Genomic DNA, 27,544 nt, shown 5'->3' with positions numbered 1-27,544 from the left:
CGTGCAGGAGCAAGCGTCCCTCCTTTGCTCTGTGCTCAAGGCTTCCTGAGCGGCATGGGGAGAAATGCAAACATCACTGCTCTGCAAGCAGAAATTGGGGGGAGCTCCTGGTGCCCCCAGCTTTGATTCCAGCTCCTGGGGAGGGGTGTAAAGCAGGTCCCACCTGGGGACAATTTGCCCTCACTCAGCACAGGTGCCCTTAAGACTGCAGGTCCCAGCCCTGTGGGGAGGGAGGCATTGATGGGGATGCAGTGCCCTGATTTCTCTGAGAAAATGATGCAGTCCAGCCTGGTGCATATGGGCAAGGCTGTGCCAGCATGGCAGCCTTTAAATTCACTCCTACAGCTATATATATATACATATATAAAAATATATATAAAATATATATATTTTCTCTGGCACAGGCTAGCACTATTTATTAAGGCAGCTGTGGTCCCGTTTTCAAAATATTCTCATCTCTTTCAGGCTCCATCAGAGCTGTTGCCACAAAGAACATTTTCAATGCCGCGAATAACTTTTTCCATAGGCAGAATAAGGGCTGGGTATTTTGGGGTTTTTTTACACAATGTTAAGAGTTTCCATGACCCACCCCAGCCTGTGTGTACAAACATGGGTGCGATGGCAGGACGCTGGATGATTTCGAGGGGTGGTGGCTTCTCCCCTTGCCTCGCCCATGGAGCCTGGCTCTGCATCCTTAGACAGCCCAGACATCACATCCCTAAAGCCAGCCTGGCTCCCATGGCTGCAGAGCCAGCTCTTTCCCATTTCCCCAGGAGCCTGAGGGTTTGGGAAAAAGGGCTTGTAAATAAAACAAAGCAAAAAAAAAAAATGGGCAGTGATACCCAGAGCTGTAGGGATGCCCTCATGGAAACGAGATGCAGACCTGGGATGAACACCGAGATGTTATACCATCTGCTATATGGATGGGTGCTATACCATCAGGCCAGTATAGCAGAAAACCAGCCAGACATCTGCATTTCCTGCTCTGAAATCAATCCCTTAGGACTGCTGGCTGGGATGTAAACATTTACTTATCTGCCCCAAAATAACCTTGGATCCCCTCGGCTGTATTCCCACGCTCAAAGTCCTGAACAAGACGACGGGGGTAGCAGAGAAATAGAAGTATAACGCAGTTAACCAAGGGTCAGAAACCTGCAGAGAACCAGTTTTCATGAAAATCAATGAAATCAATCAATGAGTTGTCCTTCCATGGGCTTTCCCCAGCCGAGCAAAGCTGGCTCTGAAAAAACAGGGTAAATAGGACTCCGGAGTAATAAAGAGGTGAAACAAATAAAAAGGTGAAACAAATAAAGGCTTGTTTTGCTCCCTGAACCTCGTGTTAAGTGATTTGCAGTGAAAAGGTCAGCTAGCAGACCCAGCCTATGGAAAATAGCATTTTTTTTTAAATATAAAAACACCCTTTAAGTTTCTTCTTGGTAAGTATTTTTGTCTGCAGACCCGCCTTGCTGATGCCTCCCTGCCTGCCTAAGTGCTGCTCCTGGCAGGGAATATACCCCAATGAGGCTGGAGGTCAGCTCATTAACCCCATCTTACTAACAGCTGGTTTTTAAATATATCTTTATATTTATATTCTATATATTATATAGAATATATATTATATAGAATATATATTATATAGAATATATTATATATATATGCATTGCTATACAGAATATCTATTATACATTATATTCTATAGAATAATTATAGAATATGTATTTTATATTATTGTATAATTACATGTTATATATAATATATAAAATCTATATAATATATACACTATATACAAGATACATAATACACAATACTTGCTATATACCATATATTACATATAATAATATACAATATACATTCCATAATTATTCTATATTCTCTCTATATATAATATATTATATATACCCCCGTTTGCTTTGTTTCGGGCTGAATGCTTTTGCAATTGCCAATCTTTTCCTCAGAGCCGCAGTTTCAGCAGGCAGGGCTGAGCGGCAGAGCTGGGGCAAGCACGGCGCTGGCACCCCTGGCGACCCCACGAGCCTTTTGCCGCCAGCAAGCAGCGAAACCGTAGCTCAGAGGGGATGTGCTGAGCCCACGGAGGATGCTGAGGGTAGGAAAGTCCTGGAGGTCAGGACGGAGATGCACAACCGAATATCTCGGCAGAGCTTGGTGGTGCAACCATGGCTGGTTGGAATGATGGGAAGAAGTGAAACCATGACCTGAATTTGCAGAAAATCAATTTACTGCAGCGATCAGGATGGGAGAATTGATGGTGACCAGGTCACCCAGCGCCCTTGAGGATGCTGTGCCCCATCTCCCAGCCATTCCCCCACACTGGGATCCCCCCCAGGCTCCTCCCTGCCTTGCAATGAGATCTTCAGCTGAAACACACACCCTCCCCCCCCCCCCAAACCCATTCAGAGCTGGGTTTAACTTATTATCTGGGAGAGCGAGCTAGGTTTTTGCCTTCCCCCCCTGGGGAAAAGAAGAAATAAATACAGCAGGGTTGATTTTTCGTGTTCAAACACATTTCCATCCCCAAGGCTTTTTTTTTTTTTTTTTTTTCCAGGCAATTGCTTTTGCCTAGCGTTGGAAATTGCTTGTTAGGAAGGTGGGAAAGCGGAAAGAAGCCTTTCAGCCCCCCGGTCCAGGTAATGCAAAGCTCCAGCCTTCATTATCAAGATTAAAGGGGCTGGGATTTCCTAAGCAATTAAAACCCCTGCCTAATTAAGCACGGCTATTAAGCAGGACTTCCAAGGGTTGCTGCTGGGGGTAGGAGAAGGGGAATGGATCTGCAGCCTGGTTGAAAGAAAAGGAGCCCACAGGTAATTTCTTTAGTAAGGCAGAATAAATGCAGATGTACTGTACTGTGGAGATGGAGAGCATGTGCTCTGTTAAAAAGAAAAAAAAGGAGGAAAAAATAGCATTAAGGCCTCTTGCAAATAGCTAAAAGTCAACTGTCCTACTACAGCAGCAGCAAATTATCCAAACACTGAAATACCCAGTGAGGGACAAAATATTCAGGCAGGTGTTTCTGCATTTAAAAAAAAAAAGTAAAACCAAAACGTGTGGTTAAGTCAAAAAGAACGAGGGACCCTGTGGGAATCAGGGCTCTCGCAGCCACAGCAGGATCCATCCCAATGTTTAAGAAAAAGCATCCCTTGCTATTTTTGGTATGAAAAATGATATTTTTCTTTCCACCCTCTGCTTTTGAATTTCTGCTGCCTGCGCCCCCCGCCACTGGCAGCAGGTGAAAGCAGCTGCTGGGAGAGACAGTGTGTGTGCTCCTGCTTTTGTGCTCCCCATCCTATTTTATCATCCCTCCGTCCTGGCTCCCACCCGTACCAGCAACTTCTCCATCGTCCCCTCAGCCACCAGGCTCCTCTCCCTCCACTGCAAGGGAAAGGGGGCACTGGAGGCTTCATTTGCACCTTGTTTTGATTAACTTTATTTTTCACTCTTCCCTCTTTCTCCTTTTCTTAAAACACATACATAAATCCCTACATTAATTATGCTTTTAAGTCTACCCTTTGCTGAGCAGCTAAACCCCTGCCCCCCCCAGCATCACCTTGGCACTGAAAAGGCAGGTCAAGGGGGGCAGCGGGGAGCCCCAAACCTGGCACCATGGCTGCCTTTCCCCCCAGCCGCCTCCACAGCTAAAAAAATAGGGAAGAACCAACAAAGATTCCCAAACTTTAAAAATAGTCAGGTCTGCAGTGACCAGGATCTCTCTGAGTCCTAATCCAGGCTACAAGTGTTTATGGCTCCAGATATACATATATATGCACACATGGACCCATAAATATATACCTCTGTATGTGTCTATATATATTTATGTATATATATGCATATATATATACATGTATATGTATATTTGCGCATCTATGCATGTATATACACATATGTGTGTGTGTATATATATATATATTTGTGTGTGTATGCTGTACTAGTATAAGGAGAAAGTGAGAATAGTCTTGAAAAATCTGGCACGATTCCATGCATCCACCAAATTCATGCAATGGCATCCCAGCATTTCAGAGCCGCTTTTCAAATCACACCCTGCTCACAATTAAGCGTCTGCCTAAAAGGACTGAGTTTTAATTTACAATATTTTTATTGCGTCCAAAAGAACCCCAGAAATTCCCACGTTCTAAGGCAGTTTCAGGGTTCACCCCTCCCTCCCCACACCCCCAGGTTTTGGGAAAACAGTCTTTTTCCTCTCCCCCCCCGCCAGGAGAAAGCAGCGGGAAGGTCCCCCCGCGCCCCAGCCCTACACGAAGTCCCCGCGGAAAGGGCGGGAGGTGGCCCCCTGCACCTGCCAGCGGCCCCGCAGCGTGCACAGGGGCTTGCCCTCCAGGCTCTCCAGCTCAGGGAAACCCAGCTGGTTCAGGACCTCATAGACCCCAGCCACTGCCGCCACCTGAAAACAGAGGGAGAAGAGATATTTAACTCCCCCAGCATCCTCGGGATGCTTTTGCCACCTGGGTGAAGATGCGCGGGGATGGGCCCCAGCATCTCCCCACATCCAGGTATCCACCCCACTCCCGCAGCCCCCCCGAGCTTTCCTCCAGCCACAGTTTATACATTTCATAGGCTGCTTCCTCACTGCTGGGGTCAGCCTTCACAGGGTTTGTTGGCTTTGGCACCCTTCTGCCAAAAAGCTACAATGGTGCCTTGTTTTTGCTAAAAACGCAGGGATTATGCAGCGGGAAGGGGCGCTTTTGGGGTCAAAGCCTCCTTGTATCCGCAGGTTGGGTGTATTTCCCCCCCTCCAGCAAACAGGGGGGCAGGGGGCAAATGTAAACCCATGTATTAAAGATGCAGCATTAAAAGATGTAGCATTTAAACCCACACACCCAGCATGCAGCCAACAGCGAGCATCCCATGTCTCCACTAAAAGATGATCCAGCCCCAGCCACCGCCTCCCCCCACACCGCCGGGCAATGCAAACACCGGCATAACCGGGATGCCGCGCCGGGGTGGGCACCGGCCATCCCCCCCTTCCTTGCCCTGGTCCCCTCCAGCGAGATGGGGCGGGGGGGGACGGTGAGCAGAGCTGGCAGCCACTGCTTTCATCTGCCGCCCGGCGGATCAAACATGCCAATATGAATTAGCAGCGCTCACGGAAGCGAGCGAAGGGATGAGGTTTTTTTCCCCACAAAGGCAGGCACTGTCCTCTTTGCACCACGCAAAACTGGGGAGAGAAAAACTAATCTCTATGTGCTAATAAAAATAATTAAAAATAATAAAAAGCAGGAAATATGGAGACTTTGGGCTGTCTCACCCACTCCCTATTCCATTTTTTCAGCTGACCCCCAATTCTCTCAGATGCCTGGTGCCAGCATCCCCATCGCCCTGGACCCTCCAACCCCTGCGCCGCCCGCCCCAGCCAGGCAAGGCAAAGCGGGGCTGCTTTTAATTATTCTTTCCTTTCACTTCCCCAACCAGTTTGGCCAGGCTATTGTATTTTTAATATGCTGCAAAGAGACTAAATGTGGTTTTGGGTGCAAGGAGAGCCAGCCAAGCCAGGTAGAGGAGCCCAGGGGGGTTGGCTGGTGGCCTCCCACCCCCAGAAGCTGTAACCTCAACTAGCAGATTGAAACAAAACCCTGAAAAACTCAGAAAAGGGCAGGTTTGGGGTGGGGGGAGCACCCCCATCCATGCACTGGGATGCCACCCGTCTCCAGCGACCTGCCTGGCTTTCCCCGAGAGCCACCAGCACAGTGAGATGGGAGCTCACCCGGAGCAAAGGAACTGGATATGATGTCCCCAACAACCATTCAAAAATCATATATAAAATAAAAATGGGGGTCTGCTTCCCAGCACCCCGTAAATATGAGGTGGAGCAAGGTCCTGCTGGCAGCTTAGGTGGGGAAAGCCTCACCTCGCGCATCCAGAGGCTGAACGGCCGCTGCCAGGAGTCCTTCTTCTCCAGATGCAGGTAGGCATTGAAGAGGATCAGGTAGATGTAGCGCTCCAGGTACTGCAGGCTCCTCAGCTGCAGCATCCGCGTCTCCCTCTCCTCCTTGCCCGACTTCCCCTGGAAGGAGCAAGAAATCGGCTGAAGTCGTACCTGCTTCGGGAGAGCATCTGAGAGGCAGCTCCTGCACCGAGTCTTCATCCACGGTCCTGCTCTCCATCCTGCGTGAGAAGTTTGGTGGTGAAGGACCCATGAGAACTTCTTGCGCTAGGGAAAAACCACATATACCACTACACATCAGCCCTCTGGCCCCGTTTTCCCCCTGAGGAGCCCAGCCTAGCCTCCAGTCGAGGAGGGAGGACCACTTTGGGGACAAAAGTAAGCACATCCTTCCAGCCCACTCCCGCTGTGGCTTGGCAGTCCAGGCTCTCATTACCTTGTGGTTTCCAGCATATAAAAACTTCCCCTTTACTGGGCAGACCTGAAAAATAGACGAGGGATTGCTAAATGTGGCGGGGGGGGGGGGGGTGAGGTGGGGGTGTGCCCAGGAACCAGGAATAGATGTCCAGGTGCAAACCACAGCCGAAACTGTGAGCTCCAGGACTGCAAAGCGTTTCGCCAGGGAAAAACATGTCCCTTTCCAGCACCTCCCAGTCAGATTCAGCCTCTGCTGCCAGAAGGGGATAGGCCACAGCAGCCACCCAGCGCCCTGCTCCGAGGCTCGTGGCCATCACGCCTCCTATTATTATTTTTATCTGCATATATATACATATATAAAAAATAGTAATATTATTATAGCTGTTATTTTTATATATATACACATACATTAAATTATATTATTATAGCTGTTATTTTAAGAACAGATGAGCCCTGCAGTGAGGCACCTTCTAGGAATTAATAAATAATAAATAAGGAATAAATAGCCAGCCGGCATAAGAGCCCTGATCCCACAGTCAATCCCGCTGTGAACCCCACAGACCATCCCAAAAAGCAGCAATTCCTCGCTCCAGTGTGAGCACCAACCTGCTCTCAGGGACAAGCCCGCTCTGCTTTCTCTAGGTCCTTCCCCAGCCACTTGTTGCCACGGCACACAAACATTTCCACCCATGGACTTTGAAAACTGGGGTTGTTCAACCCATTTGCACCCCTACTCGTGGCAGCAGCAGGCAAGCGGTTGTGCCCTTCGGAAAAGGTGTCTCCTCTGCACCTATGTGCCAGTTATTTGCAGATAGCGGATCCTATTATCCTATTATTTATCATGTTATTATACTATCCTATTTATTTTTTATTATATTGTCCTATTATTTATCATTTTATTATCCTATTATTTATCTTTTATCCTATTATTTACTATTTTCTCATATTGTCCTATTTTTTCCTCCCAGTTAGGGGTGGGAAGGGGTAGACCAAACCAACGCAAGTACCAGAGCACCTTTTCCTTCCCTCTCTTCACCCAAACCCCACGTTTCTCTAAACACTAACCATACCTTAATTAAATGACCATTAGGGCAATGCCTAGACTAGACAATTCCCATAATTCTCTTCTTCAAGCTGCTCATCATTGGGAAAAAAAATGTAAATAAAAATTACAACGTTTACACATGCATCCCCCCACAGCCCAGCCAAATCCAACGGGATGGATGGAGCAGCCGAGAGGGAAATGCAAAATGCAGGCAGCAACAAAAGGCTCTTCCAAGGGCAGAGGGTGCAGGGGGAGCGGATGAGTCCCTCCTTATCTCGCTTTCCCACCGGGCTGCCAGGGCGAGTTGGATACGGCCAGCCCGGAAACAGGATATGGCCCAGGAACACCCACGTGCTGGTCCTGACCGCCAGGCGCCGGGAAGAAGGGCAAGGAGGTCGCGGGAATTGTCTTCCAGAAAAAAAACCACACCGGGAGCAGCCCGGCGATGCTGCTCCGCCAGGGTCTTCCTCCCGGGACTCCCAAGGCTGAGCCTATGGACACAGCGAGCAGGAGCCAGCAGCAAGGCAGGGGGATCATTCAGGGTCACTGGAGAACAGAATTAAACCCATAAGCAGGCAGCCAGTTGTTTAGCATGGGAGTTCTTTTGCTCTGCAGCAGCAAAGCACACAATAAAGTAGGTGAGACTTCCCACCAGCCACGTGGCCACCTCCCCATAATGCATAAAGGGGGGGGGAAAAATAAAATAAAATTACTTATTCCCAATAATTTCCCAGTAGCTATTGCTGCAAATATTCAGTCCCCAGTAGCGCATCCCACAGAGCTCAGGTTTTCTCTCCCAGTCCCAAAAATACACAGAGGACCCCATAAACCAGGAGGCAAACACCCAGGGAGCTGCAGATGTTACTGATGTTAAGATGTTACCCCTTCTCACCCCATTAAATGCTTCGGTTTTTCCTCCCCCAGTCAGTCATTCACAACCATTAATTGAAAACGAGGGTCAATGGCAGCTGTGGGCAAGAGCTGCAGCAAGGCATCACCAGCAGGGATGTGGTGCAAACCAGCCCGGGCAGGGACGATACTGAGCCCCGAGCTCAGCCTTTCCGAGGCCCTGTGAAATAGTTGCACAGCTTAAAAAAAAAACAGGTCTAATAAAAATTATCCTTTCTCCCCTTCATCAGCTGGAGGAGCTGGAGGAGCCTTCAGGGCAGGCAGCGGAGCGGGACGGACCGGCCCTGCCCTCTGCCGGCTGCCGGGTGGGATGTGGGACGGTGCCGGACGGGCGGGATGCTGGGTGGGATGGTGGTCAGGATGCAGGACAGCACTGGGTGACCATGACCAAAAGAGTCCTGACCATCCAGCTTCAGCAGGGCTGGTCCCAGAGCCCGGCTCCATCCTCTGGGATCGGGTGCAACAGACCCGGGCAGCCCCGTGCCAATGGGGAAGTGGGCACGCAGGTGCCGCTCACCTGCCGGTAGGTGCAGATGATGATTTCTCGGAGGTGGTAGTGCATGGGCGTCATGGTTTCGCTGACGGTGTCCAGGGCCATGTCCACCTCCTTCTTCATCCGGTGACCATCAGGCAAGAGCTGGACCACCTTCATCACCACCTGGAGCGCAGGTAGAAGCAGCAGGAGAAAATCACCGGGTGCCTCCTCACCTTGACCCGACTGCTCTGTCCCTGCCTGGGAGAGGACCCGGCCCCTCCAAACAAGCAGCTGTGGCTAAGGTAGCAAGGTGCGGGCTCAGAGCGGGACCCTAAAACAAAGTCAGGCCCAAGGACTCACCTCAAACTCCCCTTTGGTGTACTTGGCATCAGGCACACTCACGATTTCCTCCTCATTCATCTCGGGGATGCCCTGGGGCAGTCAGAGAGGGCCAGGCTGTTATGGGCTGTGCAGCCCCATCCCCAGAAATGCAGACCCCCAACCCACCAGGACCCCAGGCATCCTCCACCTCCCCACTGCCTAGGCAGAGAAGACCAAAATTTTACCCCCTACCATCTGCATCTGCAAGGAGGAAGCCATATCTCTCCTGCCCTTAACCCTTTGTCCTGGGGTGGGAGCTCTCGGGAACGGGGTAAAGGCTCACCAGGGATGCACCCACACTTCTCCTGGAGCTCACTGGGGGCTAGGCACAGCAAGAGGCCAACATATGGGCATCTGCCCCCTGCAGCCCACCCTGGCCCCCCCCATGCTCCTTTTAACCCCCGCACTGTGCCACAGCTGCTGTGGGCTGTGCTGAAGCTTCCCCGGCAGCCCCCGCTCCAGCCTGAACCCCAGGGAGAGCTGCAGACCCTGGTACCCACATTGAAGTGCCAGAGGGTGAGGACAGCGATGACCATGGCCATGGTGGTCCTGCCCCGGCCGCTGGAGCAGTTGAACACAAAGGCTGCCTGCGAGTCCTCGGCCAGGGCACTCTTCATCGCCTCCAGCAGCCGGTCAAAGTCCTGCCAGGAGCAAAGCGAGGGGGGTTTTATGAGGGCAGCCCACCTTCCTTCCCCACCATGGGATCCTCCTTGTCCAGCAGCCTCCAAGCTAAAATCCCCAGCTGCTCGCTGCACATGCCGAATCCAGCCCAGCAGCTTCCCCTCCATCCCCAGCTGGCTGAAGGCACCCAGGGTCTCCATGCAGCATCTCCCCAGGGACCCTCCCTGCCCCAGCAAGCACCCCACGCTAAGCCTGGGCACACCACCATAGTCCTGGGGCTGGGTGGCACTGAGCACCTAAGTGACATTCACCCCACAGCAGCAGGGATGGCTTGGGAAGGAGGTGGCACGACAGTCCCATCCCCAGGGTACCTGCTCCTTGGGAGCGCAGAAGTCAGGGATGGGGATGCGGCGGTAGGTCAGCCCCTGGCAGGCGTTCTTCTGCTGGCTGAATATCTCCTGCATGGTCAGGCAGCTCTTGAACATCTTCATCTGCTTCTCTGTCTCCAGGTACACCTCCAGCCACTTCTGGCACTTCAGCAGGTCGCCCTTCAGGGTAGCCTCTAGTTTCTGCAGAGGATGGAGAAACCCTCACCCTAAGACCTGCTCCTCTTAATTTTTTCAGGATTTTAATTATATTTTTAGATGCAGGCTGACACCCCTCTCAAACACCCTGTAGTCAACACAAAACCTCACACCAGGTCCTGGCCACCACTTCTGCCCTGGACCACGGTCCCCACCGTGCTTGATGAGAGCCTCCGGAGCATCGTCTCCCACCACCCTGGGCAGCTCCTCCACATGGCTGCGCTGCTGCTGGCAGCCAAGCTCCTCTGGAAACCCAGCTGGGAACATCTGCTCTCCTTTCCCCGGGTGCCTTTTACCCTGGCTTTCAAGCCACGCTATAAATTCTTCAGGGGAGGATCTCTGCTTTGCTCTGCCTTTGCAAACTCTTACACAGTGACAGAGAAGTCAGGAGGACTCCTTTATTTTTGCAGTACGATAAAGAGCAGGTCGACCACCTGCTTTTTCATCAGCTGGGCTGTCCCCAGCCTCCAACAGACACGGAGGCCACGAGCCAAGCACGGCACCCAATATGACTGCTGCCCCTCATTGCCAAAAGAAAAAAAAAAACCAAAAGAAGCCGTTTCGGGGGGGTGAGGGACTATCAAAGCCTGCAGACGTCGCCCATGAGGGCTCCTGGGAGGAGATCAGCCCTTGCTGCACAGGCAGAAACCCCCACTGCTGCCCCAGCATCCCTCAGTGGGCAGGAGCTCACCTCCAGCTGCTGGGGCGAGGCGCCGGGCACGGGGATCAGCTCCTCCAGGTGCCCGGGCTCCCGCAATGTATAGATCTGCTCATTCCCCTCCAGGACCACTTCTTCCCGGAGGTTGATCCAGACGATGCGGGCGTGCTTCCTCTTGGCGTCCGTCAGGTACCGCAGGACGCTCCCCAGGGTCTAGGGAAAGGGGCAGCAAGGGTGATGAGAGGGCTGGGATCCCGTCGTGGGTGAACTTGCCCGCTGTGGAGTGCATGCCCCTCACCTTGGAGCTGGGCTGCGCCGTCCCATAGACAGGCATCTTGGGCACCCGTCGGAAGTTGGCCACGCTCATCTCCTTGGCAGTGCTCAGAACGTCTGGGCAGAAGCGCTCATCCGCCACCTGCAGCGGAGCGAAGCCTGGGCACGGCGTGCACCCCCCGGCATTGCAGCTGCCCCCTCCTACCCATGGGTTTGCAGGGGGGTTCCCAGCACACCACAACCTCTCACCCATGGTTCCCACTCAGGAGAAGTCCCCAAACCCTTCCAACCCTAGGAAGCCGGGGCTCAAAGCTGCACGGCTGCATTTCAAAGGTGGGAGATGCTCTTCTCACAGCAAGACTGTGCCAAAGCAGCAGCGAGCCACCAGCAGCTCTGGACTCCTTTCCCCTGCCACAGCCACCCAGGAGCACCAAGAAAGGTGAAGCTGCAGCTAGGCTTGCAGCTCAGGCTCATGTTATTGGGTGCTCCAGCATCCCGGTACCCAGGGTCTGCGGGACTGGACTCATCTGTGTGCACAGGGGTTCTCTGGCCACATGCCCATCCTTGCCGAGGATGCAGGCAGGACACGGACCTGAGACCCCAGCATGGACCTGGAGACCCCAAGACTCAGCACCTGCCCTGCAACAGGGAAACTCCTCTCTTCTCCCACCCCATGGAACGTCTTTGGGGGTCAGCATCCCAGGAAGGTGCCATTCCCAGGGGATGACAAGGAGCTGCCAGCCCCATCCCTACGTGCAGGGTGGATTACTCACCAGCACTCGCGTCCCCTTAGTGATGAGATCCGCAGTGACGGTGAGCTCCGAGGAGTTCATCTCCGCCTGCAGCCGGTAGAGCTCGGGGTGCCGGCACATCCACCTGCTGAAGCTGAGGGCAAAGCCCAGGGGGTACTGCCGGCGGGGGGCCGGGGGGGACGCGCCATCAGCCTGGGCTCACACCCCCTGCCCGGATGCAACCCACCACCCCACCAAAAAAGCCTGCATTTGCTTGGGAAACTCAGAGGAAGAGACCCCTTCCCTCCCACTACATGAGGAAGCCAAAAAAAAAAAAAAGAGCAAAGGAAGGTTTTTTGGGTTGGTGGGTTGTTTGTATTGTTTTTTTTTTACCTGCTCATGAAGGTAGTAGTTGAAAGCAATCAAGTACAAATATCGTTCAAGGCTCTGCAAAGTCCTCTGGAGGAAATACTCTTTGGTGCTGCTCCCCTGAAAGCAAAGGCAGGTGGGATTCGTGATGCCCAATGCTGACCGGTCCTGCAGCCCTGGGCAGACCAGGAGGCTCGGGAAAAAGCCCTACACACACTTGTTGTGGCTGCCTTAGAAGAGAGACAAGCAAGTAGCAAACAGGCCTGAGGCGTATTTTTTTATCCAGCAGTTTCTGGGGGGAAAAGGGGCAGAAATGCAATTGAAGCCGCTCAGAAGGTTTTTTGTGTATTCATGTTAACTTCACCAAGCTGTTTGTTTGGAAAGATATCGCTTCCAAATGGTGGGGGGGGAGGGTGTGAGGAAACTACAAAACCCAATCTGTAATAGTTTTTTATGCTTTTTTTTTTTTTTCTTTAAAGGAAACATTTCAAGTTTTCCACATTAAATGATGCTTAAAGACATAAATTTACATTTCAGCTCAAACAAAACCTTGCCTTTAGCCCAAGGACACACTGGGAGTGGTTCCAACTGGACCTGAGGGGCTTTGCTGTCCCAGGGGGATACACTGTCCAGATGCTAACAAGGGGAGTGGGTTGGTTAAGGCAAGGTCCTGTCCCCACCCCGGCCACCTCCGTGGCCTTCAGTCAAGATGCTCGGGCAGCAGCATCCCTGGGGAGAGAGGTCCTCATGCCAGCGATGCCACGGGTAGGGATGTGGGGAGCCTGCCGGAGACATCACCTCCCAGCCCCCAGCTCTGAGTAAGGCGAGGAACTGCCAGAGACCTCTCAGGGACCCCTCGTCTGCCATCAAAGCCCAGCGGGACTCCCAGGACCTGCTCCATCAGCAGGGTCAGCATCTGATGGGAGGTGGCACACCCCTAAATGACAGGCGACGCTAGATAAACTGAAGTAAGAGCAAGATGGGCTTATTAAATAGAGACATAAGCCACACGTCCTCTAATATCCGCCATTTCCAAGTGTCTCCTCTTTCCCTTCATCCCCAGAAGCATCCCGATGCCTACGTAGCTGGCTTCAAGCAAGCTCTCCTCCTCATCTTCATCATCACCTCCCCAAACCAGGCACTTGCCCCAGCAGAGCTATCTTCTCCCAGAGACACAAGCTCAAACCCATGGGATTTTCCATAATTCGGAAACCACCCCCATGCTGCCTCGGGGCAGGGTTTGTACATCCAAGCATCCCATCCAACAAATTAACCTGCAATGCTGGCACCAGCAAAAGAGCACCCATCACGGGGTCCACGAGCACCCCTGGAGAGCCTATTGGGACCCCCTGCCCAGGATACGATGGAAAATCCTATAAGATGGGGTTGTATATGTACAGGGGAGGGCTTGGCGAGCGGGCTCACACATCTCTGACATTACATGGTTGACTCATGAATATTTACTCATTCTTCACAAGAGAAATCCGGCCCGCTGTCATTTATCAAGAGGCAGAGCAGAAGGCTTTGCTCTGGAAACTCAAAACAAAGCCTGCGAGGATGGAGCTGTGCCGGGTTTGCCAGCGGCACTGCCATCGGAGCGGCTTTTCTTTCCAAGTGCTTGGGTTCCTGCAGTAAAAACCAGCCCCGTGCTCTCACGCAAGGTAAATCCCTTAATATTCCCCTGAAACAGGCTTTTGATGAAAAGCCACGTTCCACTCACGTTTCAGCCATGGAGAGCTGGGTACCGCAGGGGTCTGGCTGCGGCTCAGCATCCCACACCAGGATGCACCTACCCGTGCATCACCATCGCTTGAGGACTTAAATCTCCACTTTTACCCCCAACACAGGGCAGAAGCCCACAGTCCAGCGCGAGATCATTCCTCTAGGCCCAGAAAAGCCCTTCCTCTCCCCAAAAGCAAGAGGGGTTCTTCCGGCTCACCCAGCAAAGCCTCCCCGGTACCACCTGCAGCCCCTCCAGCCCTACCAAGTCCAGGCTGGTTTTTCGATGGCCGAGCATCAGCCCCTCTCCCCTCCTCATCCTCCCTCCCCAGCACATTTTCCTGGCCCCTCGCCATTGTTTAAACCTGCTCTCGCTCCATGCAGACTTCAAATAAACACTCCTCGTCGCTAATTTACAGCAGCCCTCCGGCCGTTTGTTTCCCCGGCATCGAGGATGACATAGAGCAGCCTTCCTCAGTAGGGAAGAGTCGGGGAAAGGCTTTGAGGCAGCAGGAAAATCCCCTACCCCATGCCCAAGCTTCCACAGGTCTACAAGAGAGTATCTGCCATCACACAAGCAGCACCAAACATATCCAAATCCACCCTAAAAAGGGGGTAAAATTTGGGGGTTACCACTAAATGCCAAAAAAGTGCCAGTAAAACCTTTCCTTTCCCCCCACTTAATCATTTTTAACCATGCTTTTCTGCTCCAGCCTGCTTTGGCTGCACAGCGCCTGTTTTTAGATTGCGCTTTACAATTGGCCCCTTCCACTCCGCATTCAGCGTGTAAACAGGAAAATTAATCTCCAAACAGGCTGGGATTGGGGCAGTGTTTCCATCTGAGCATCCTCTCTCCATCCATCCATTGCCTGGCAAGGAGCTCCCCGGTGGGACAGGGGAGACCACAGCTTTCCAGCATGGAAAACCACCCTGATGGCTTTTCAAAGCAAAGGGGAAAAAAGAACAGTCTACAGATAAGAAAGCTTGACCTTGAGTGACTATATTTGCAGGAAAACCTCTAGGCAACAATCCCTCCCAGCTCCTGAGGAGTTTTACCAGCCAGGCTGGTACGTATTTTCCAATTTTAGAGCTGACGAAACCAGGGCACAGGATATTATTTGCCCCCCAAGGTCATCTACCAGAAGCAGTGGCAAAGCCCAAAACAGCCAACTTTCCCCCAAATTCCAGCCTGCTCCATTTTATGGCTCTTAAACAATTGGGGAATAAAAAACAGAAGCTCCACGACTTTCTAGGTTTCGCATCCCTGGGAAATTTCCAGCTCACAGGAAGCTTCGGATTTCCAGAATTTACATTCTTCTCATCCGCGTGCAAAAACAGCTCAATAAATTACCCCGCGGAGAGCAGGCAGCTTGCGTCTGAGCAATCCTCTCATTCACATACCTGGATCTGATAGTCCTCCCCAATCCCTTCCAGCTTCTTCTTGTACTCATAGATGGCTTCCTTCATGTCGTGCATCTCCGAGCATGAGGCGATGGCACCGTCCACCTTGCAAGGAGCAAGCAGAAAGCTGCTCAGCAAGCCCCAGATGGTGGGGGAACTGACCTCGCTTCCTCCAACCCACCCTGCCGGGGGTTTCGCCAGCACCCCCTTACCTCCTCGACAATCTGCTGGCCTTTGGGGACCATCTCGATGAATGTCTGGATGACCCGAAGCCTGTCCCTGGGAGATGTTTTAGGCAGGTGCAAGAGGCTGGGGTGGGAGAAGAGGGAAATCAAACCAGCCCTGGGGGCACGGGCACCCCTGCCGCCCCAGCCCCGGGGGCTGCCCCACTTACTCGGGCTTCTGGGCGGCTCCTCGGTGGTGGTGGTGGAGGACAAGCGTGCCCATGGCCATGGCCAGGTTGGTCCTGCCCACACCGGTCTGGCAGCCGAAGAGCAGCGCCGGCGGGGGTCTGCCGGGGTCCCGCAACAGCAGGCTGGGGCTCTCCTAGGAGGGAGGGACAGAGGGATGGGGACCACAGGGGCATCCAGGAGAGCCGGGTCTGCCACCACAATGGCCGGGGTGGAGGTGACAGCCCTGCCCAGGTGCGGAGGGGTGGGTGGCATCTCCCCTTTGCTCAGGGGATGGCGTGGATGGACTGGGACAGCACAACAGGCAGTCCATCCACTGTGTCCCCATGCCCTCCCCAGCCGCCAGTGGACACTGGCCTGTCCACCCCACTGGAGATGTTCCTACCACCAGTCCCCAAGCCGCTGAGATGAAAACTCCCAAGCTAAAAAAAAAAAAAATAAAAAGAGAAGCCCTGCCATCAAAAGCCTTTGCACCAAACCCAGATCATTTCTCCCAAACCCATTTAGGGAAGAGCCACGTGTGCAGGGATGCTGGGAGGTGGCAAGGGATGATCACCTCCAGCTAAGGGTAGGGACAAGCAGCTGGACAACATGGACTTCTCCAGCAGGGCCCACAGAAATGGGAACGGGATGCAACCTTGGGCACAGGCATCCTCTTAACAGACAGCATCAAGTCAAAAGCAGAAGGTGCTCTCAGGGAGTCACACTCCCCGACGTGGCACCCTTGCTGAGGCGCAGGAGCAAACACCAACCCAACGTGGCCCCATGGACCAGGCACTTTTACTCAGCTCACCCTGAGGAAGTGGATGAAAGCATCGAACTGCTCCTCCAGAGGGGCTCCCTCGGCGGGCAGGGGCAGCCGGTGGTACCTGCCAGGCACAGGGACAGCCCTCATTAGGAGGATGGGGCTGTGGGAGGGCTTCACCCCCACCACGGTGAAGGACATGTGGCTTAAGAGGGTATCAAGAGGAAAGGCACCCCAGCTTGCAAAAGCAAAGCCACCAACCACGTGTGAGGAGGAGGAGGAGGAAGGGCAGCACCTGTAGGAGGGCAGGAGGAAGACGGGTCTGCGGTAGACCTCCTCCGTCACCTGGATGTCCTCCTCGCACTGCACCCGCACGGTGTGGGGCTCATCCCGCAAGCGCTCAATGTCGTTGTAGACGTAGTAGACGCTCTCGCTCAGCTGCGCGAAGTCGTGGATCTAGTGGAGATGGGGACCACCATCAAAACCCATGGGGCACCCACCACCTCCAACAACCCCTCCACTCAGCTTTGAGCCGGGGGAATGCATGCACCCCATTATCGCTGGGGTGATGACCCCCCTCATCCCATCCCACTTCACCTCCTTGCGGATGGCCAGCTCCAGGCTCTCCGCCTGCAGCCCCCGCTGCAGGCACTGGAGGTTCTCATGCAGGTTCTCCTTGCCCCGGGGGGTGTAGGACACAAAGTCCCCCTCCAACCGCAGGAAGACCACAGGCTCCTCACGGATGCAGAAGATGACGCACTCCTGCGAAGAGGGGGGGAAGCTGCCCAAAAGCTCCCCTGCCTTTTTCCACCCCAATTCCCAGCCTCCCACCAACCTTGTGGCCCTCTCTCTGCAGCTTCTGCAGCACGAGCTTGAAGCCGTTGAGGCTGGGTTGCCCCATGCCGAACACAGCGTAACCTCCTTTGGCTTGTCGGAAATTGGGAGCGCCGCAGCTGCCAGTAGTGTTCAAGACGTCTAATTTGCCATATACATCCCTGACCATGAAATATTTCCCCTGCAAAACAAGATGGGCAGAGAGAAAATAAGTGGATTTGAGCAAGCAGGCTTGAACACAGCTGGAAAGAAAAGTGGCTTTTTCTTGGAAATCTTCAAAATTAGCCCCAAAAAACCCGCGAGGTCCCCAAACCCCAGGCTGAAATATGCTTGGCATGGGGTGGCAGTGATGCTCACCTGCACAAGGTAGTGTTCCATTGTGGCCTCGGAAATGCATCCCACCGTGTAGTTGGCCTTCAGCAGGTCATCATGGATCTGAAACTCCTCCCTGCAGTTGTACCTGCAAAAGCCACATGCAGGTGGGTAAAGGGAAAAAATAATGGCATAGGTAAAGATGAAAAAAAAGCAATATTTAGGGAAGGTGGTGCAGAAAAACAGAGGTCTGGGGAAGGCAGCAAGGGGATGCAAGAGGCTACCAAGGACTTACGTGATGACCACGGGCGCCACTTTGTTGGTAATGATGGACTTGGCCTTGCTGTTGTGAAGCCCCAAGGTCTGGAAGGAGTGGATGCTGAGGGAGCGCTGGTCCTCCATACTGCCGTCGCCTGGCGCCCCGCTCTCCAGAGGGGATGCTGAGATTGCCTGCTGCGCCGCGCTGGCAGTCGTACCCATAATCCGCAGGCGGCTGCGCTGGGATGGGGAAGCGGCAGCGACCACAGGGAAAACAAGGAGAGCGGGAGGGGGGAGGAGGAATTTTTTTTTTTCAGCCGCTCCCGTTTTAGGAAGGGAAAATCCTGGGCGGGTGCCGGGCGCCCCCCCCTGCCAACAGCCGGCGAGGAGAGGCCCATTTGGGAAGAAATGCTAACCCAGCCCTTTCCCTCCCGCTCCTGCAAAGAGCTTTCTTCCTCCCTGCCATGCAGCTCTCTCCATCAGGGAGGGTCCGTACTCAGAGCAGCCAAAAGTGGGGCTGGGGAAGTGCAGGGGGAAAAGGCAAAATGTTGGATCTGGCCCCCCCAAATCTGCTGCGTCAGCAGATGGCACTGCAGAGGGACCCAGCAGCTCCCTGTCCCAGCAGAGCCCTCCACTTTCACAGCACTTGTAAACCACTCCAGGGTCCCACCCCAGGCGGAAAACACTTGTACACCAAGTAAATTTTACTAAATATTTAGTAATTCAAGACTTAGGAGCTACCAGCATGCCTGGAACAGCGAGCAAGGCTCAGGGAGGTTGCTCCCCCGTCCAGGCTGTGCATGCATGTGTGTGCACACACACGTGTTGATACAAGTGCAAGCAAAGGAGGAGCCAGGGGGGTGGGTTGTGAAGCTCCTACATGTGATTTTGCAGCCTCAGAAGCTGTGGGAGGCAGCAAGGGAAGGTGCCCCCCGTGCAGCAATAAATAATCCTGCTGTGCAGAGAAACCCCCTTGATTGCACTGGAGGCATCAGGAGCCTCGAGGCAGCAGGATGAGGGATTTCCTCCAGCTATTAATGAGCAAATCTGAAAGCTGCCTTTAAAGCAGACGGTTATTCCCATACTGGAGGAGCACCCTCACCCCCAGGGGAGGTGGGGGACCCCGAAAACAGACCCACCCTCCCCCATCCCCAGGGAGCTCATCCCTAAACAAGGATGAAAGCAAAAGGGCCAGCCCGGGGCGTGGGGGCTGGCGGTGGCCAGGAGCATCCTGCCACACTCGACCGGTCCAGGACAATGCGGCGACTGTCTGCGCCAGCCAGGGCCGGATCCTGGTAACCAAACGAAGCAAGAGACGGGTAGCCTGGAAAAAAAAAACAACTCTGCCCACCCCTACCAAGACGGTCCCCAATAAAATCTCCTTTGCACTGATGCTGCATGGGGAATAACCCCAGCAGCATCCAAAGGGGGACAGTACCTGCTCGGTGGCGATGCACAGCACTGAGAAACCAAGGGGTGACTTTAACCCAGACCTACAAATGCTTTTGCAGCTGCTTCTGCTGCCTTGCAAGCAGTACAGGATCAGTCTCTTACTGCAGTCCAAGGGAATGCAATGCCCCCAGCAGCTGCAAATGCTTCAAGGGGGGGAAAAGCCTCCGGAAAATGTGCTATTTCGAGACGGCCGTGCCCCAGCACAGATTTTCCCCTCCTCCCCATCTTTCTTCTTCCCTGCTCTGCAGAATACTTGTTGCTCTACCGTGAATTTTCTGCACCATTAGGCAGTCTGGTTTCTTTTACGTGCGAGAGAAGAGGGGAAGAAAGGAAAAAAAAAAAAAAAACCAAACCACCACACAGCTGTTTCAGGCCCGTGCCATTTCTCCAAGTGCGCTTATGCTTTTCTTTCACATAAACACTGTTGGGGTAAAAATAAAGCAAAAAAAAAAAAAAATATATATATATAGGGAGGTTTTGAGTGTTTCAGAGCAGGCGCTCATGGCTTTGGAGAGCTCAGCCAGCAAGCAGGAATGGGGCGTTCAGCCAGGATATTTTTTTTCTTTATTTTGCTCAGAATCGGTGCATCTTTTTAAAAGCAGCTGGCGCAGCCCGATGAGCTGTACCGATCCCTCTGGGTTTGCTCCAGCATCGCTATGCTGGGGGATGGAGACTCATCCCCCAACTTGCAGACAGACACAGGCAGCTTCTGTATTTCCTTCGTCCTTCTCCCCCCGCTGCAGTCACCCAACTTTGCTGTAAATCCCCCAGGGATATTTTTTTTGCCTGACAAACCACACCGGCAAATAACAGACATAAAAGACACCGGATAGATTTGGAAATGGTCTTTCAAACCACAAAATGAATGGAGAGAGGAAATCACATTTCAGCTTCTTTCCCGCCCCCCCTTCGCTGGGCAGGGAAGAGCAAACATCATCTAGAAAAGCACTGAAATTACCCAAAATGGGTGCTCTGGGCAACCACGGGAACTGCTCTAAAAAGCCACGGGAAGAGGGAAGCACTGGTGCTATCTGTACGGGAGCAGCTATTTACTGGTACCGCTGCATCCGATGGGAGCGGGATGGCTTATACCCTCCCAGTGCCCAACCTGCAAGCTGGGACACAAAATGAGATGGGTGGGGAAGCAAAACCCTATCTCAGGCAACCAGATAAAATGATCTTGCCTGAAAACCCTCCCAAATATTGCTGGTGGCTGTGACAAGAAGAGATGCAGCAGAGCCACCATCCCAGGTCAGCCAAGCAGGGCAGCCTGGGAGGGACCAGTCCACCAAAGGGCTCTGGATTAGCCCAAATATCAGGTTTTTTTCCCCAATAGTTGAACACAGTTAGCAAACAGTAAACAGGTGCTTAGGCAGGCAACTTACCCTTAAAAAAAAGTAGTTTTATTATTTTAGCTGTATTTTAAAGAACCTCACTGTATCTGACATCTCAGCCCGGCGTATTAAGATCTGAGTTATTCTCAAAAAAAAATCAGCTGAGCTGGTGGGGCTTTGCTCTGTTTTCATGCCACTACAAGAAGTTAGGACACTCGGAAGTGATCCGCATGGATTTTATGATGGCATTAGCCATCAGCCGGGGCGAGCCGGTTTTGAGCATCCCTTCCCTTGCACGACACCATATTTAGGGGTTTCCTTTCTAGGAGACAGAGAATGCAGAGACAAAACCCCCTGTACAGCATCCTTGCCTCCTGCCTGCATCTTCACCCCAGGGTGAGGGGCACAGGGACAAACCCCAGAAACACTCACCCAGCCAGCTCATCCCCTCACCGGCACTTGCAGCCCTAATCTCCGGGACCTAAAAGCCAAGCCTGAGATAAACTGTGGCCATGGCTCATTAACAAAGAGCCTATTTTCTCCCCAGCCGCAAAAAGGACCAACACCCTGCAAGGGCACATCCCGCCCAAACAAACTGGCACTGTTCTTCTCCAGGTGTTTTGCCTAAATTCAAAGCTCCAGCAGCCACCAGTTAATTATTGCTGCCTAACGAGAAAGCGGAGCCTATGAATGTGCAATGCATAGATGCTTCCTTCCCCTTAGACCCTCTCCCAGTACAGCCAGCCCTGCCAAGCCCAGGGTGGATGGGGAACACCGGAGGAGCTGAAGACAGCACCGGGATGCTGCTTGAGCATCCCGAGAGATGACGCACGGGCTCTGCGGCCTCTCCCACGTAAGTCACGATGATGTACAGTGCTTAGCTCCCCACCTTGCAGAGCCGCTCCTCTCTCCCGCCGCCCAGCACGGGGGTTATTCCCGTGCCCGGGGACCTGGCAAGGGCTCAAAGCCGGAGCAAACAATGGACTAAATATAGCGGGAGGCGGCCGTCCTGCAGCTGCAGGATGCATCTGCCCCGGCCACCGTGATGAGGAGGAAGCGTGCACTTGCCCGGCCGCCTCATTGTCAGCAGGAAATAAATCAAATAAATCTCCCTCTGTGCATCCCCAGGTTATTTTATAGTTTTTTTTTAAATAAAATGCAAAGCCCTTTGGGAAGCAGCAGCAATTGCAGCATCCTCCATCCCTCCCTTAGCAGCTTTTCGGCACCAAGCCAGCACGGATGCATCCGCAAGGGACCGGGGAGCACCCAGCACCGCTGACCCAAGCAGGGAGGCAGGAAACACCGCGGCGGCCGGCAGGAAGCCCGGGGCATCACCGAACACCGGAGGAAGCGCTGGAGCCAAGCCCCCCACCCCAGTGTGCTCTTTAACCCTCTTTTTCAAAAAAAAAGGTGAAAATAAAATAACACACAAACAGCAAGCCCTTTGCTGGGGGAACCCGTGTGTGTTGGGAGATATCCTGGAGCAGAGGCTGCGTGGGAACCGGGCTCCTGTTGTTCCAGGTGATGCTGGAAGGAAGCAGCTTGGCTTATTAAAAAAAAAACATAATAAAACAAAAAGGAAAGGTGAGAAGTAACATTAAGTTGTGGTTTATTTGAAACGCGTTGTTCGCCCACCAAGCTGCAAGGGTGCAATAAGGCAAGGAAGCAACGCAACCCAAAATGCCTTAACCCAACCCAAAAGTGCTTTAGAATGGGGATGTAAAGGCTCTGGAAAGCCAACTTTGCAGCAGACAGCTCTGATTTTACAAGCCTTGATTGTGGTGTTATTATTTTTAAACAAGAAAAGCAAGCTCCCTCCATTCTCACGGGCTCCAGGCTCCTCGGAGAGCCAGTGCTGACAGCCAAAAATATAACTAAATAAGCAGCATTTCCTAGAAAGTACAGAGGTATTTCTCAATCAGGCTGAGATTGGTGCTGCCGATCCCCTGCATGCCCTGTGTTCCACTGCCAGCATCTGCCAGGAATGGGGAGAAAGCATCAGGGGGATGCTTTCCCCCAGATCCAAGCAGGAGCACCGGGATAATGAGGATCCAGCATTTCACACCCCCTCCCCGATGCGATCCTGCCTTTTGGCAGAAAACCGAGCGCCACATCCCCATCCTCCACGTGATCAACCCGCCTTTAGCTACTTGATTTAAAAGTCCTTACCCTGAAGTCAGAGAAAGCTGTTTGAGACAGGGAAGTGGGGAAAAAAAGAAGGCATCCAGGTATGTCACCCCAGAAATGTGGGTGCAACTCTGCACCCCAGCCACGGAGGCAGCCACTGATGGGGAGGATGCTGGTACCTGTTAGGAGGTACCGGGAATGGTACCAGGCTGCAGCCCCCGCTCCCAAACCTGTTTTACAATGAATTATTAATCAGCAATGTCAAACCTTCCTCGATAAGCAAAGCCTGGGCAATGCACGAGAGGAATTAAGATATAAACATGAGGATCTTGTTAGCAGGATACAAAAGAGACATGGCTTTTTTGGCTGAGCCGCCTCGACTTTGCACAGAGCTCACCTGTAATGCCTAACAGCAGCCCGGGTGCAGGATGCCCTGTGGATGAGCAGCTACCGCATGTACGCTCTCCTCTCCAAAAAACTCCTTTAATACCCTTTCTAAAGACCGCCAGCAGGTCCTCTCACACATCACACCGCTCCCTGGAGTGCTGCTTCACAGGGCCAAGAGGCAGCTCACAGACATGCAGGAGATGCTCAGGCTGCCTGATGTTTCAGTGAGGGGTTTTTATCAATGAGCATCAATGGAAAGAGGAACAAAGCCCTAATTTGCAAACACCAGCGCTGCCGGTTGTGCCGTCAGCTCGCTGCCAGCGGTTTCAAGGTCTGCGAGCATGCTTACTGAAGAGTTTCCTTTCAATAGTGCAAAGAAAAAAAAAAAAAGCCATGAAGGATGAAGATAAAGGCTGGGGGCATCTCCAAAGAGATGGCCATCCTGCGGAGGAGCCTTCCTCTGACACCAAATACTCCCCGACTCACCAGGAAGCGTCGCGGCCCCACACCCGAAGCCGCTCTGCCAAATTTTTTACCCTGTGCTATTTCCACCTCCTCCCCGCAGGAGGTTTTGTGGCGTGACCCCGCGCTGGCCAGCGGCGGGGGGCGGTCCCTGAGGGTGGGGGCCCCGGGATGGCACCCATGGCACAGCACCCCGCTCCCAACCCCAGGAGGCTCAGCGCCACGAGAAGCCTGGCCAGGGCGTTTCGGGAAGGCGAGGGCTATGATTTTGTGCTATTCATAGCTAACCACCGGCTCCCCTCCTGACCGGGAAGGCTGGCGGAGCAACAGGACGGCTCCATTTACAGGGGGCTGCTTTTCAAAGCCGGGCTGCTGCAGACCACACCTTTCCCAACACAAGCAGCACCTTATGCACACCCGCGCCCACCATCACGCGTGCCTTTGCACGCTCGGTGGTTTTGCATGCGGTAGCGTGCGGAGCTCGCTCTCCCGGGCTCTTTTCTCCCCCACCCTGCTCTTAAATAAAGCAAAATCAAGCAAATCCTGGGCGATATTTGCTCACAACAGAGACCTGCCGGTTATTTTTAGGCTCCATGTCATTCGTGCAAAGACATAATCACTTCCTGCCTTCCAGGAAGGAAATGTCCCACCACCGCTGCCTGCCTGCCCTCCTGCCTGCCCGCCTGCCTGCCTGCTCCCTCCCCAGGCAATGTCTGTACGCTCCCAGTACAGCCACCCGAAAACCTGCTGCCCCCCCCAACCGGGGGGGGGTAACTACCAGGAACACAGCTTGCGATGTCACGAGTGCCACAGTCCTCAGTGCTGTGGGAAAGAGAGGTGGTGTTCACCGCCCCCCCCGGCACTAAGAGGAGTGATGCACTGGGGAACGGATAGAGGAAGGGGTCCGGAAAAGTCCGGCAGCCATAGGAAACCCAGCAGTTTCTGGAAGTTTTCAGCCCCGACAGCTACAGATGCTGAGGAGGAGTCAGCAAGAGCAGGCAGCCTGCCCGCCTAGGGCATCCTCCATGTCCCGGCTCTGCCCAGGCAACACGGCAGCCAAGGTGACCCCATCCTACACGGCGGTGGGAGCCCACCAGGCTCTCTGACGTACCTACACCAACAGGCCAGTGGGAAACCCATCGCTGAGTGATCCCAGGTTTTGTGCTCCTCCCGCGCTCCCCGAACAGGAGGCTGCGGAGCCAAATCCCAGACAGGGATGCTCTCCGAGCCGGGAACGGACTGTGGTTACATCCACTCCTCTTCCATCTTCATCCTCCAACAGGGAGCCATCCCGCAGCTCCCTGTTTTAGAGCCTGCTCCCCAGGTGGCTTTGGGGGTGTAAGGGAGGCAGACGAAGGATGCAAACCCCAAAACTCACTTTGAGGCACTCCAGCCACAGCGGGCTCGGCTGGCAGCAGCAGCCGGCCGCACTGGGCTCCTCGCCTGGGTCAGCCTCCTGCAGGGCTGGCTTCCAGGCAGCAAGAAGGAGAGAAAAGCCCCTTTTAAATAGGAAACGGGACTGCAAAGGCACAAGAGCTGGGAGGACGCCGCGGGGCGGATGTTGGGCCTCAAAACTAGTTATCCATCTATTTTCTAGAGGTTTGAAGCACGGCATTGGCTGCAGATAAATCTTCCTCGCTGGGGTTTGGGCACCTCATGGCCACGCCGTAGGGTTTGTGTTCCTGGGGCAAAATAAAGCTTCCTCCCATCGCCCCCCCCACCTCCTTTGCTCTGGGGCGAGGGGCCCCCTGCCCAAGGAGCACCCCGGGCCCACGGGAGGAAGGCTGCTCCCAGCACCACCACCTGCCTCCCTCTCCCAACGCGGGGGTGGCTGCAACCCCCCCCCGGGATGGCACTGGGAGGTGGGGGGGCACCCCCTGAGGTGCCGCCTGGCTGCAAGCCGGTACCCCACGGCCGAGCCTTGCCCCTCCATCCCCTTCCCCGGGAAGAGAAGTGACACCCCCCCACACCGCCCCGCGGCGAGGGGATGAGCGGGGCAGCTGGTCCCGGGGGGGATGCCCGGTCCCGGGGGGGGATGCCCGGCTCGGGGCGGGGGGGAGACGGCCGGGCCCGGGTTGGGGGGGTGGTTCGGTACCTGGCGGCGGCTCCGGGCTCAGCTCCCGCGCCGGGCTGGCCGCGCCGTCGGGCGCCCCATGGGGGCGGCGGGAGCGGGGTGGCGGGAGCGGAGCCCCGCGGCCGCCCCGACCGCCGGAGCCTCGGCGGGGGAAGGAGGAGAAGGGGGAGGAGGAGGCGGAGGCGGAGGAGGGGCAGCGCTGCCGTCCGGCCCCACGCCGCGCCCGCCGGCTGCCGAGCACCGCCCCCCGCCCCGGGACATCCCCCCCGGGCCCGCCCCGCCGTGGTGCCCCAGCACATGGCACCCCCCAGCCCCTCGGGGACCCCCCGGCCACAGCACCAGGACCCTCAGGGACCTCCCGGCATGCAGCACCCATCCCCCCGGAGACCCCCTGGCATGCAGCAGCCCCCAGCCACAGCATCCATCCCCTCGGGGACCCCCTGGCATGCAGCACCCATCCCCTTTGGGACCCCCTGGCACGTAGCATCCCCCAGCCACAGCGTCTGTCCCCTCAGGGACCCCACAGCACGCTCCAGAAAACATCCATCCCCTCAGGGGCCCCCTGGCATGCAGCACCCATCCCCTCGGGGACCCCCAGGATGCAGCAGCCCCCAGCCACAGCACCCATCCCCTTTGGGACCCCCTGGCATGTAGCATCCCCCAGCCACAGCATCTGTCCCCTCAGGGACCCCACAGCACACTCCAGAAAACATCCATCCCCTCAGAGGCCCCTTGGCGTGCAGCAGCCCCCAGCCACAGCACCCATCCCCTCGGGGACCCCCAGCACACAGCATCCCCCAGCCACACTGCTCTTCCACATCCCCTCCTGGTGTCAACCCCCTGGGACAGACAGGGGACCAGCAGATGTCACCACCCCAGCCAGGTTCAGAAGGACAACAGCAGTTTTGGGAGCATCAAGGCACTGTGTGCACCTCTCAAAGCCAAAAAATGCCCTTTTCCTCCCCAGAAATGGGAGAGAGAAATGGAAGGATGTGTGTGATGGGAGCCAGGGTAAGGGATGCTGCTGGATCCAGGCTGGGATTGGCGTGAAACAGCCTGCAGGGAGCCCCTGCCCCCCTGCTTTATCATGCAAACAGGGATTGCTCCTCAAACTCACATGGGGAAAGTAAAGGTCGAGCTCAACTTTTAAAGCAGGCTGAGAGCTGAAGCTTACAGAGGAATCTACACTTTCTGCTAATTTTAAGCCTCCTGGCAGCCTGCTGGAGATGGACCCCCCCTGCCCAGCCCCAGCACATCTCCTCTCCCCCACACTGTTGGACAGGCAGGACCCAGGGCTCTTAACTACAGGTAGGGTGAGAAGAAGCTGCCCTAAGTGGAGCTGGATATGTAGCATCCCTTTCACAGACCCAGACACAGCTGGTTACAGCAGCCTGGCCTAGGAGCAAGCCATGTGCAGAGCCTCCGCGCTTGGTCTTCCCACCTTGTGGGAGGCTTTTGGGGCATGGTGGAGAGAGTGTAGACCTGGAGGCATCCTCTGAAACATCAGGGTAGCTCCAGGCCCCCAAGTCTCAGAGCAATCCCTCCCTGCTTGGGCCATTCAAATGCCTGGGGAAATAAGGCTGCCGCTCACCCGGCTGCTCCCCAGCACGTACAGGCACCGTGGTGGGTTCCTGCGACGGCTCCGCATCAAG

At 54.4% G+C, this 27,544-nt stretch overlaps 1 protein-coding gene across 5 annotated transcripts; it reads right to left on the bottom strand.

The window, feature by feature from the left end:
• Window positions 1-4,209: 4,209 nt before the first annotated feature.
• Window positions 4,210-26,036, bottom strand: PALD1 (phosphatase domain containing paladin 1). Of its 5 annotated transcripts, none has more exons than XM_087765324.1 (20): window positions 25,914-26,036; window positions 18,094-18,296; window positions 17,844-17,946; window positions 17,488-17,667; window positions 17,250-17,414; window positions 16,948-17,108; window positions 16,701-16,776; window positions 15,892-16,043; window positions 15,710-15,806; window positions 15,498-15,602; window positions 12,402-12,497; window positions 12,051-12,185; window positions 11,303-11,419; window positions 11,038-11,217; window positions 10,134-10,331; window positions 9,642-9,782; window positions 9,121-9,192; window positions 8,803-8,943; window positions 5,879-6,034; window positions 4,212-4,414 (listed from the first exon to the last, which is right to left on the bottom strand). In XM_087765324.1, the coding sequence occupies exons 2-20, from the start codon at window positions 18,276-18,278 to the stop codon at window positions 4,265-4,267; spliced, it is 2,610 nt and encodes an 869-aa protein (XP_087621450.1). In that variant the 5' UTR covers window positions 18,279-18,296; window positions 25,914-26,036; the 3' UTR covers window positions 4,212-4,264. The 5 variants fall into 5 exon arrangements, 4 of the variants coding, with proteins under 4 accessions (XP_087621452.1, XP_087621450.1, XP_087621451.1 ...); XM_087765325.1 differs by having other exon boundaries at window positions 18,094-18,291; window positions 25,914-26,001; XR_015706435.1 differs by lacking the exons at window positions 4,212-4,414; window positions 5,879-6,034 and adding exons at window positions 7,637-7,922; window positions 8,269-8,445.
• Between the last annotated feature and the right edge of the window lie 1,508 nt (window positions 26,037-27,544).

Source organism: Nipponia nippon, unplaced genomic scaffold, assembly GCF_047370975.1.
Source record: "Nipponia nippon isolate SJK-2023a ecotype South Korea unplaced genomic scaffold, ASM4737097v1 scaffold_3, whole genome shotgun sequence".
NCBI classification, from domain to species: domain Eukaryota; kingdom Metazoa; phylum Chordata; class Aves; order Pelecaniformes; family Threskiornithidae; genus Nipponia; species Nipponia nippon.
Note: the sequence above shows the minus strand (reverse complement) of the source record. Positions and strands in the feature narration are given on the sequence as shown.

Coding starts and splice junctions, on each gene's coding strand:
- PALD1 (XM_087765324.1), bottom strand. CDS start 18,278: ATGGGTACGACTGCCAGCGCGGCGCAGCAGGCAATCTCAGCATCCCCT. Junction 15,807..15,891: donor GGAGCCGCCCAGAAGCCCGA/GTAAGTGGGGCA, acceptor CTCCCACCCCAG/CCTCTTGCACCTGCCTAAAA. Junction 9,193..9,641: donor TCACCCTCTGGCACTTCAAT/GTGGGTACCAGG, acceptor TGACTGCCCCAG/GGCATCCCCGAGATGAATGA.